We start from the raw sequence: 13,133 nt of genomic DNA on the forward strand, positions 1-13,133 counted from the left end.
AAGGGTTCTAGATGTTCAAGGTACTAAAAATGAAGATAATTAATCACAAAAAAACACATCATTTAAAAAAAAGAAAAAAGAACTTGCTAGAAGGCATTAAAGTCTGGGCATTTTCTCTACAAATGATATTTTCTTCAACTCCAAATTTGAGGCGTTCTCCTTCAGAAGCTTCACTCTAAAAAAAAGAAAAAAACAAAAAAGGATGGTATTCGATTTTCAATAAAACACTTGCACTACGGACACATCAGAGTAAAGTATCAAAATGATAAATAATCTAGCAGCCAAATCTTCTAGCAGTCAACTCTTATTTTCATGCATGGAAAAAAAAAGAGAAAGGAGCAGTGGCGTCTCCAGACTTGCTTGTAAGAGTGTCCCAAATGCATTTTGGTGCCCCGTTTAGCCCCTATCATCTGCTAAAATATTTGTGCAACAAAACCAATCTAAATGTTAAGCAGATTTGCGTCTTTTCCACCCACCCCCGCCTGCAATCGCACCTCCTTTTCACCCCTTTTTTTTACTGCTCCCTCCCTCCTCCTTACACACACACACACACACACACACACACACACACACACACACGCACACACACACAGGCACATCCTCTCACTAACTCCCTTGACAATGGTGAAAACAGAGTGATGGTGTGTAATTTAGTCCTAATCACAACATCAAACTGGCGCTGCGATTTACATCCCTTCACCGGCCGAGCGAGTCAGACAGTCAGGAGGGAGATGTTAATGTGAGACCACAGTAATTACTGTCATTACAGCACGTTACCGCGTTATGTATGTGTGAGTGTTGGTGTGTGTGCACCCACGTATTTGTGTGGCCGGGCATATTTTGCGGTTTTGATGTGTTTACGTTTGCCGTATAAATCATGATTAGCTTTTGTAGCTTTTGTCACTTGTGTGTCCCGCATCGGTCAAAGTGATGTTAGCGGACATGCTATTTTGCAATTTGTTTAGTCCTCACAGTAAGGGTGTCCCAATTCGATACTGATATATGAACTAAAATAAAACAAGCATCTGATTATATCAGCTCTAGGGTTAGTATAGTACCGCGATTCTAATTAATCATATTCGGTACTATACCGCCTCTGAAAAGTACCGCCCCCCTCCCCCCTCGACATTGCTGGTTTACGAGCATTTTGGGCAGTGCACAATCACAGAGTACTTACAAGCAGACACAGTGTGTAGACAGAAAAGGGAAAACGGACGCATTTTGGCTTAAAAACTAACGATAAAGGTGAAGTTATAACACTGAAACGCCCACAGGAAGAGGCGTTTTAACACATGGCTAGCTAGCTTGCGGCTAAAGTCCATCCGCAATCGGCAAGCTACTTCTAAATCACTAATCCTGGTCTCCATGGCGACAAATAAAGTACGTTTCTTACAAGTATCATCCCTGCAGGACGAGGACTAGCTAAACATGCTTCACTACACACCGTAGCTCACCGGCGACACCGCTATTGACGCCGTTCATGAACACCTGACATCTACTGTAATGATACAATAGCGTATCTAGTCGATACTACTATGATTATATCAATATTTTTTAGCAACACAAAATCTTCTTTCGTTTTTTAAAAGGTATATTATGTTTATAAACTCAGGACATATGTCCCTGGACACATGAGGACTTTGAATATGACCTGTAACTAGTTGGTATCGGATTGATACCAAAATGTGTGGTATTATCCAAAATTAAAGTAAAGTATCAAACAAGAGAAGAATAAGTGATTATTACATTTTAACAGAAGTGTAGATAGAACATGTTAAAAGAAAAAGTAAGCAGATGGTAGATTAATAATTCATTTTGAACTCCTCCACTGGATACTTGTTAATACGCTTTTGCCTGCTTCACCATCCTCACCTATGGTCATGAGGTTTGGGTTATGACTGAAAGGACAAGATCGCGGGTACAAGCGGCCGAAATGAGTTTCTTCCGCCGGGTGGCGGGGCTCTTCCTTAGAGATAGAGTGAGAAGCTCTGTCATCCGGGGGGAACTCAAAGTAAAGCCGCTGCTCCTCCACATCGAGAGGAGCCAGATGAGGTGGTTCGGGCATCTGGTCAGGATGCCACCCGAACGCCTCCCTAGGGAGGTGTTTAGGGCACGTCCGACCGGTACGAGGACACGGGGAAGACCCAGGACACGTTGGGAAGACTATGTCTCCCGGCTGGCCTGGGAACGCCTCGGGATCCCCCGGGAAGAGCTGGACGAAGTGGCTGGGGAGAGGAAAGTCTGGGCTTCCCTGCTTAGGCTGCTGCCCCCGCGACCCGACCTCGGATAAGCGGAAAAAGATGAAAGGATGGATAGATAATTCATTTTCTACCACTTGTCCTTAATAATGTTGACAAAATATTAGAATGGAAAATGACACAATATGTTACTGCATATGTCAGCAGCTAAATTAGGAGACGTTGTTTGCTTACTTACTAATAAAAGACAAGTTGTCTTGTTTTTATTTTATTTAAGGACAAACTTGCAATAAGAAACATATGTTTAATGTACCCTAAGATGTTTTGTTAAAATAAAGCCAATAATGACATATTTTGTGGTCCCCTTTATTTAGAAAAGTATCGAAATAATATATAAAAAATAATAAATAATAAATCCGTCCAAGGCGATTAATAATAAGTAGGTTAGTGTTTTTCATACCTACCATCGTTCTCTGTTTCCACACTACAAAAAAATAAAAAGTGTGTATGGTTCATGCTGATATCCTCTAAAATCAATACCGGTAACAACCAATGCTTGGTATCATATGAGAGGTGAAAAAGTTGTATCAGGACACCCCAACTTTTTAGTACAGCATATGTCAGTATAAACGATACAGGATGCCACACAAAATGTGTAATACAATTATATTCAACTTTAACATCATTACTATTTATTAGTATTTATTATAATTAAATAATGATAGTTGGACAGTATAATAGCAAACATACATAGTTTGAAATGTTTACCATAATTATATATATATATATATAGCCGTGGTCAAAAGTTTACATACACTTGTAAAGAACATAATGTCATGGCTGTCTTGAGTTTCCAATCATTTCTACAACTCTTATTTTTTGTGACAGCGTGATTGGAGCACATACTTGTTGGTCACAAAAGTCATTCATGAAAGTTGGTTCTTGTATGAATTTATTATGAGTCTATTGAAAATGTGACCAAATCTGCTGGGTCAGAAGTATACATACAGCAATGTTAATATTTGGTTACATGTCCCTTGGCAAGTTTCACTGCAATAAGGTGCTTTTGGTAGCCATCCGCAAGCTTCTGGTTGAATTTTTGACCACTCCTCTTGACAAAATTGGTGCAGTTCAGCTAAATTTGTTGGTTTTCTGACATGGACTTGTTTCTTCAGCATTGTCCACATGTTTAAGTCCGGACTTTGTGAAGGCCATTCTAAAACATTAATTCTAGCCTGATTTAGCCATTCCTTTACCACTTTTGATTGTCCTGTTGGAACACCCAACTGCGCCCAAGACCCAACCTCCGGGCTGATGATTTTAGGTTGTCCTGAAGAATTTGGAGGTAATCCTCCTTTTTCATTGTCCCATTCAAAGCACCAGTTCTTTTGGCAGCAAAGCAGGCCCCAAGCATGGTGGTGGTAGTATTATGCTCTGGGCCTCAATTTGTGTTTCATTTGACATCACATGGACACAGATAAGACCTTCTGGAGGAATGTTCTGTGGTCAGATGAAACAAAAATGTAGCTGTTTGGCCACAATACCCAATAGTCCATATGTTTGGAGGAGAAAAGGTGAGGCCTTTTTTCCCATAAACACCATCCTACCGTCAAGCATGGTGGTGGTATTATTATGCTCTGGGCCTGTTTTGCGGCCAATGGAACTGGTGCTTTACAGAGAGTAAATTGGACCATGAAAAAGGAGGATTACCTCCAAATTGTTCAGGACAACCAATTTTGTCAAGGGGAGTGGTCAAGAATTCAACCAGAAGCTTGTGGATGGCTACCAAAAGCACCTTATTGCAGTGAAACTTGCCAAAGGACATGTAACCAAATATTAACATTGCTGTATGTACCGGTATATAATTAAAATAATATTATTATTATAATTTACTTGTTAGAATGTGTGTCATTTTTAAAGCACACTTAATTGTCAGGAATTATGTTTGTTCAATGATTCGTCTGGCGGCTATCAAAATGCAAAGTGAGTCAAGTCTGGTTAAAAAGACATCAATTTTGTATACATATTTGGGGCTTGTTTACTGCACATATGTATTCAATGGAGGGATGAAAGATGCTTCAGACCTGCAAAAAGCAGTGATGATGGAACACTGATGCTTCCAACTGAGCTTAGATGTCCTTATTTGCAGTAACATTATGCGTGCAAGTTAAATATTTTGACAATTAAAGGAATCAAGTTTAAGAAAGCAAGCAGCAACATTATTACTTAAAAATACACACTATGTAATATCACGCACACATTTCCAAGCTTTCAGTTATTGGCATACTTCTCAATCGTATTCATCATCACCGTGTTTGCTCAAGTCTTTGTGGCTAAAACGTGTGTACCAAGGTGTTTCCATGGTGATAATATTTTGAGTTTAGGCACCTAAAAGGTCCCGACTGATAAGAGGAATGAGAAAGTCAGCAGTTTTGCCATTCCATACCTGTTTAACCACATAGCCGTCCCCCTTCTTTACTCCTGAAGCGCCGCTTAATACCTGATTCTGCTGTTTATACCTTCATGTCTGCTGATGCCTACTGTATCGTTTGTCACTATTACCCATTCTCCATTTTCTCAAGGTGTATGCTTCCCTCATCACTTTTTGTTTTATCTTTGTTTTTCTAAGCTTTGTATTTTATTCAAACAGTAACACAAAACTTCCTCTTTATTACAGGTGGACACATTGCAGTCCAAGCTGGCGGCGTCCTGTTCCGACAACGCCAGCATTCGCCACGAGAGCCAGTTAATGGTCTCAAATCTCAAACAATGGATCACCGAGCAAAAGTATGACAATATAATGCAATGTTACTGTTTCAGAAGCAACTGTACAAAGACAAGTACAGATTGGACTTTTTTTTTTTCAGAGTTTCCCATGAGAACCTTGCAGAGCAGATGAAGACCCAAAGCAAAGCGCTGCTTAATGCCACTGAAAATAAAAGGTGAGTACATACAAGCGGAACCTCATTTCACGATTGGTTCTTGAATAGTGTTCGTGAATAGAAAAGTTTGTACTGTATTTTCTGTACTATAAGCCACGCCCACGAAATTTTTAAATAAATAAATATTTATTCATATATTAGCCGCATCGGACTATATGCCGTAGATATAAACCATTGTGAAATGAGATATTTACATAGAAATATTTTGAAAATGTTTATTTACATGCCTTAATTTTTCCACACGGGGCCTGTAACACGGCAGTAAAACGGCTGATCAAACAAAACAGAAAATATGTCTTTATTCATCCTTTATTGGATGAATGAAATGTTTTCCTTGTTTAAGATGTTTTTTTTCAGGATTCTTCTTCCTTGTACTTTGTAAACACGTTTAGTTTGAACGATTTCTTAAAGTGTAACAAGTAAGTATGTAACACTTATTTATAAAGAACCTTTCATAGACAAAAGCAACTAAGTTGAAATACTAATAAATTACACTCAATAACAAAGGCCAATATAAATATATAAGTGGGATGCAGTCACATGATCTAGAGCAGGGGTAGGGAACCTATGGCTCTAGAGCTAGATGTGGCTCTTTTGATGACTGCATCTGGCTCTCAGATAAATCTTAGCTGACATTACTTAACAGGATAAGTACTGAATAATTCCGCTGGTAATCACAGTGTTAAAAATAAATATAAAACATTCTCATGCATTTTAATCCATCCATCCGTTTTCTACCACACCTGTTCAAGAAGTCGCATTAATGGTAAGAAGTATTTTATTTATTGTTGGTTAGCTTTAGAATAACAATGTTATTAAAAAGAATGAGAGACTTATTATACTCTAAAAATGTTAGTCTTACTTAAAAATGCACGCATTCAGTTGTATTCAGTGTTAAGAAATATATTATATGGCTCTCACGGAAATACATTTTAAAATATCTGGCTTTCATGGCTCTCTAAGCCAAAAAGGTTCCCGACCCCTGATCTAGAGGCACATCCGGGCACTTTTAGGTTTCAGGCAATGGTCTGGAGTCCCATTAGGCTTCTGTTTATTCACCTGAATCTGTGCAGATTTGGGCGTATTTTGAAAGGTTTAGAGGCAAATATATTAGTGACCATGAAAACAACATTTAAAATGGAATGGAATGGATTCATACACTCTTAAGAAAAATGTATTGTTTAATGATTTAAACCATTTGTCATCAACAAGAGGTTACTGCTCACTCAAACCTCACTTCACTTGACACTCACAGTACAGACACATCATGTCTTTACATCTGAGGGGTCCACATTAACCTGTGAAAGACAAAGTTGGACTTATCCGTGCATTGCTAAGTAACCTATTTGATTAACATAACGAGTGCCGTGCTGTTTTTGTCTCATTATGTAGCTGTGTATGTCCCTGTTGTTCAGCAATGTTCGCTAGCGATATCAATATATAGTATATGCTGTTGACCCTACGAGAGATGTATTCTTTTACTTTATTATTACTATTAAGAATATTTTCTTGATGCTCACAAATATCACCAAAGACGCTATAATGTGGTCATCTATGTCGAATAAAGCACTTGGCTTTTCTACACAACAACAACAACTAAGCTTTTAGTTTCTGTGGACAACAAAAATACGGTGGATTGGACCAACAATAACAATATTTATTACTAGGTCTTAACGTGACGTTAGTTTATTTGCACAACCAAGTCTTCGTAGTTATATTTAGGCATAGCAACCACAAAAGAACACAAACTAATGTGATCGCTTGTCCTTTCCTTACATTTAGTTCTGCTATCAAACACTAATAGAGCATAAACTTGATTGCAACACAGAAAGTTTCTCAAACAAATCAAATGTTCAAACACACATTTTACAAAGTGATCACTGCAGACACGAGCATGGATTGTATTACACAAGATGATGAAAGTGATATTTTTAAGAGCCATTTCCTTTGACGCACTTTTGTTTTTTCCATCCATCTATCCATCCATTTTCTACCGCTTGTCCCTTTCGGGGTCGCGGGGGGTGCTGGAGCCTATCTGAGCTGCATCCGGGCGTAAGGCGGGGTACACCCTGGACAAGTCGCCACCTCATCGCATGGCCAACACAGACAGACAGACAACATTCACACTCACATTCACACACTTTAGTGTTGTCAATCAACCTATCCCCAGGTGCATGTCTTTACTCCATCTAATTGAACGAATCTGCTCACCCTGTTTAGAAGCAAAAAGACACACGAACATGGCAATGACACTTGTTTTTTCCCTGACTTTATTACCTTTATGAGCCACTTCTTTCGGGACTCTGAAAGCTTTTTCTTATCTCTCTATTTGAACGACTGGAAAACCAAGGAACAGAACAGCAATAAGGCATTCTCTGCTAAAACTCTACACTCACTCTCACTTGTGTTAATGCTACGTTCAAGCTGCTTGACCATCGTTTGAATTAAGCTGTGAAGAAGACAAACAGATGTGAACAGCCTGGAAAGATCAATCACCGCTAGTCCGAAAACGTGTTCGTGGAACTTTCAGCAGATTCTGATCCACAAACCTCAGAGCCTGATCAGGGTTTTAACGCTGGAACAGATCACTTAGGTAGAAAATAACCTGACCACGCAAGACTCTGAAAGCTAGAACCAGAATTTGAACTTGATCCTATAAGACACTGGCAGCCAATGAAGATCTTATGGAATAGGGGATGTTGATACTGTTTATATCTTATTTGTACATGTCAGAATTTTGGCTGTAGAGTTTTGCACTAATTGCAGTCAAAAGAGCTCCTTTTTGTTCAGACATGAAAACAGACCGTTAGTCATCTAAACGTGAGGACACAAAAGCATGAATGGTAAGTTCCAAATAATTATTTGACACCATTTTCCTAAGTTTAGAGATGTTGAAAGAAGCAGTTCCTAATAATGTTTCATGCCGCTCTAATGTTGTGGTTATTTTAGCAGCAATAAACATCAGGGAGTTTCACAAACACTTTAGTGCATGTGTCTAAAAGGAGCATCAACATTTGCATTTCAAAATATGGTAAATGTCCTGAAAATTGGTAAAAATATGGGATTTTTCTACATCCCAATAACTTGCAAGTGAATCAGTTTAATAGCAGTTTATAGATTTAATACATTATAAGGTCTCCTTGTGAGGAACCCTGAAATATTGGTTGGTTGGTTGGTTGGTTAGTTGGTAGGTTGATGTTTATTTTGAACATGTATATAGTTTTAAGCAGCGCAACTTAGCTGAAAAGAGCACTGGTTATTATTACTAACTTCCTCTCTACTTATCACAATTGTTTTGTTTTTTTAAATACTAAATACTGGTATCATATGTATATAAAATGTATATGCTGATGTATTTCTGTTGTAGTTGTACAAAAATAAAATGTAAATATCGTCCGATACCGATAAAAGAAGGCCCATTGTTAAGGTCTTGGTCAATGTCTTGACCCCAGGATGCAGAGACGGGAGACAAGGTATACAAAAAGGAAAACATTTAATTAGTCAAAAAAAAAGGATAACAAAAGGCGATGGGGCAGAAGCGCACACCATGTAACACAGACAAAAAACAGGTTCCTCAGTGGTCGGCAGGGGAAACGGCCAGGGCGCACCGAGCACAGCAAAAAGTCCAACAAAGAATCCTCTTTACCTCAGGGAGGCTATGAAGCAAACACAAAGAGGTTAGGGATTTCAGGACTAAGGAGCGACAACGTACCAAGACTGGCGAGGTGACGCAGACGCATGAATGTGAGGAGTTCAGGAGACAATAACCGGCAAGGCCAAGCTGTCAGTGACCTAAATAAGCTTAAATACAAGCGGGCTAATTAGTAGCAGGTGTGCCTCAAGGTCCACCCCTCACCAAGGACGGATGAACTGAAGACATCACAACAAAGGAGAAGGCAGGATAATGATAAAACACAACACCCATATCGATATAGATCAAAATGCCAAATATTGGTGCCGATAATCGGCCGATCCATAGTTTCAAACCACACATCTTTTGTCACTTGCTTCCCTTGTAATAATGTTATAGAAAAGCCCAAAAAACATGTAAATAGGAACACAGCTGTTTGTAAGGATGCACTACAAAAACAATAGTCTGTACGACAGGAACACCGATGTTGTTAAGGCTCTCTCTCAAAAACGTTAGTCAAAGATCGTCAATGTGACAGGAGCAATATGCTGTTTTTAAGGACCAACTACAAAAATGTTGGTTAAGGTTCTTATATATGACAGGAACACGGATGTTTTTTAAGGGTGTCTTCCAAAAACGTATGTCAAAGATCCTCTCAGTGAGAGGACCACTGCGGTTTTTATAGACCTTTTAAAAGATCCCCTATACGGCAAGAGTGTTTTGCTGTAATCACATATTGCAAAATGCTATTCAAAGATCTTGCATACAACATAAAACACTCTTTTGGTTTTCAAACACCTACAACAAAAACGTGAGTTAAATAACTTAAATATGACAGGAAAACTGAGGTTTGTATGGCCCCGTTTCACAAATGTGCACTGCTAGGCACACAATGGGTGGGTGAAATGTTCGTACATCGCAGTATATTTATTTTATTTTGGCTCGTAAATCGAAGTTAGTACAACGAGGGGTTTGTAAATAAAAGTTCCAATGAACCAAAAATAAACCTAAAAACTTTACTTTTTACCAATGTTAGTTGTTGGTTTTGTTTGCTTGTCTGTCTGTCAGTTAGCAACATAAATTCAAAAATTATGGATTTTGATGAAACTTTAAGACATGAAAAAAGTGAGCAAGTGCTTATTTAGTTAATTATTGAATTAGCACCTCGAATAGTACTTGCTTATTTCTTAATCCCCCTTGGGACTTAAAAAGAACACTTTGATATGTCATACTGACCCAAATTGACCCTGAACAAATTGTGGAAAAATACCAGATTTCACGACCTCTCCTTAAGCAAAACACCTTTTCTTCCTGTCACTTACATAGCAGTGACCTGGAGAGGTGTAGAGACCCGCTGAGGAGAAAGTGTATAAAAGGTTTGGAAAGTTGGCAAACAGATGAGGAATAGCTGTGTTGCAGTCATGTGACCGAGAGGCACTTCCAGGTTTCAGGCGATGGTCTAAGTCCCATTAGGCTGCTGTTTATTCACCTGAATCAGTGCTGATTTGGGCGCATTTTAAAATGTTTAGAGGCCAATATAAAAGCAATCATGAAAAAAATATTTAAAATGGGATGGAGTGGATTTTTACACTCTTAAGAAAAATATTGTTTAAAATATTTTAACCATTTATCACCAAAGAGGTTACTGCTGCCTCACTTCACTTGACACTCACGATATTTAAAGGAAGAAAAGATTGAAAGCACAACTTGTCTTTACATCTCAGGGGTCCACAAATTAGGCATTCATCCGTGAAAGACAATGTTGGATTTATTCCTGCATCGCTAAGTAACGTATTTGATTGACATAATTAATGCCGTGCTGCTGTGATCGTGACGCTAATGAGAAAAAGGATACGTTTGTTTGCAGTGGATTTCTTGCTACAAATATTAGTCTCATCTACAATTCATGTCTGTGGTTGTTTTTATGGTGTGAAGTTCATATTTTGTCTCATTATTTAGCTATAGCTATTTCCCTGTTGTTCCGCAATGTTTGCTCGTGATATCAAGATTTAGTATATGCTTTTGAGCCATCTACTTTATTAATACTATTAAGGATATGTTCTTGCTGCTAACAAATATCACCAAAGACGCTATAATGGTAAATGGGTTATACTTGTATAGCGCTTTTCTACCTTCAAGGTACTCAAAGCGCTTTGACACTATTTCCACATTCACCCATTCACACACACATTCACACACTGATGGCAGGAGCTGCCATGCAAGGCACTAACCACAACCCATCAGGAGCAAGGGTGAAGTGTCTTGCTCAAGGACACAACGGACGTGATGGGATTGGTAGAAGGTGGGGATCGAACCAGGAACCTGAGGGTTCCTGGTTCGCGCCACGCCGTCACCAATGACGGCTTTCCTGCCCAGCAAAAACTTAAGATTTTAGTTTTTGTTTTGAAAATCGACAACAAAAATATGGTGGATTGGACCAACAATCACAATATTTATTACTAGGACTTCACATGACATTGGTTTATTTGCACAACCACAACACTACTAACTTAGTAGAGAATAAACTCGATTGGATCACAGAAAGTTTCTTAATCAAATCAAATGCTCAAACAAACATTTTACAAAGTGATCGCTGCAGACACAAGAATGGTCATAGAGTATTCCACAAGATGATAAAAGTGATATCTTTAAGAGCCTTCTCCTTCGACGCACTTTCGTTTTTTTCCTGACTTTACTACTTTTATGAACCGCTTCTTTCGGGACTCTATGAAAGCTCTTTCCTATCTTTCTATTTCAATGACTGGAACACCCTAGAACAGAACAGACATTTATTGATAAAACTCTACACTCACTCTCACTTGTTTTGTCATGCTACGCTCAAGCTGCCTGACCATCGTGTAAATTAAGCCAAGAAGAAGAAAAACAGATGTGACGTCATATGCAACACATCTCTAATGATGCCGATTTTAGGACAAGTGATTGATCAAAGTAATGTGTCATTACTAAACAACTATCGAGTAGCTCAGAAATGTGATATGAGTTTATTCTTGCCCAGTTAAAGTTAAAGTTAAAGTACCACTGATAGTCACACACACACTAGGTGTGGTGAAATTATCCTCTGCATTTGACCCATCCCCATGTTCACCCCCTGGGAGGTGAGGGGAGCAGTGAGCAGCAGCGGTGGCCGCGCTCGGGAATCATTTTGGTGATTTAACCCCCAATTCCAACCCTTGATGCTGAGTGCTGTCGTATCAGAGCCGAGGATGTCGTTGTGTTTTGTGCAGCCCTTTGAAGCATTTGTGATTAAGAGCTATATAAATAATTGTTGATTGATTGATAGCCTTTTCTATTAAAAAATGGTTCCTTTGAGACATCTTAAATTGAAGATAATCTTATATTTGGTTTATTTAATTACAACAAACAAAACTTGCCCATGACTCACCGTCATTGTTTAGTCCTTCCAGGATTTGGGGTGATTTTGTTTGCAATTGTTGAGGCCTAAAATGCCTGAATTCGCGGCAGCTTTTTCAAAAAAGTTGCGGCAAAAGTTGCAATGTTTTGAAGCTTTTGTTTTTTAATAAGATTGAATCAACTTCTGATTTTATGAATTCGCTGTCTATGTTTTCATTGCTCCATGTAACTTTGACTTCAAAAAGGACAGGATCGCAACACAAATTTGAAAACAAATACCGTATTGATGTTTTACTTGTTTCATACCCCACAGACCATAGACGCTTCCTGCCTCGTCCACACAATAAAGAAATACTGGTTTTAATTAGACGGTCGACGGAGACAATTTTTATTAGTGCAGAATTATATGTGCGGAGAAGTTGCAGACATTAGTTAGTAATCGCGGTGTAGTGGTATTGAAATATATATATATATACATACACACATATATATATATATATATATGTATATGAAGTGTGTGATTAAACCAAACATATACGGTGTGACTATGTGTAGCGATTATATGAGGAGTGTTACTAGGTGGTGTTGAAGGTGCGTGTTGAGCTCGGTGCGGAAGTCCAGAAAGGGCAAGGCAGGCTCGGAGGTCCAGGGACAGGCAGGAGGTCAGGGGCTGGAGCGAGGTGTCGTGGTCCGAGGGCAGGCGTGAGGTTGAGATCTAGGAAGGCAGCAGAGAGTCCAGAGGGGATCCAGGGAGCCGAGACACACCGTTCGAAACCAGGGGATGACGAAGGGCTGCTGGATGACGACACAGGACAAGACAGGATGAGCGCAATGGAGGGGAAACACAAAGAGCGAGGACACACATGAGCAAGGAAGCGAGAGACTTACTGTACAGGGACAAGTAGCTACGTTCTGGCACTGGAACGGAGGACACGCTGGCTTATGAAGGCAGGGGACTCATAAGCGTCAGGTGTGTTGATTGCAGAGTGA

General features: G+C 39.1%; 1 protein-coding gene across 1 annotated transcript in view; it reads left to right on the forward strand.

The window, feature by feature from the left end:
* Positions 1-13,133, forward strand: part of LOC133605413 (uncharacterized) — a 646,046-nt gene that overhangs the window by 296,471 nt on the left and 336,442 nt on the right. Inside the window, exons 19-20 of the mRNA XM_072913499.1 lie at positions 4,876-4,985; positions 5,066-5,140. Coding sequence (XP_072769600.1) covers positions 4,876-4,985; positions 5,066-5,140 — 185 coding nt within the window. The remainder of the gene's footprint in view (positions 1-4,875; positions 4,986-5,065; positions 5,141-13,133) is intronic.

The sequence above is a fragment of the Nerophis lumbriciformis genome, linkage group LG07 (genome assembly GCF_033978685.3).
Source record: "Nerophis lumbriciformis linkage group LG07, RoL_Nlum_v2.1, whole genome shotgun sequence".
Lineage (NCBI taxonomy): Eukaryota > Metazoa > Chordata > Actinopteri > Syngnathiformes > Syngnathidae > Nerophis > Nerophis lumbriciformis.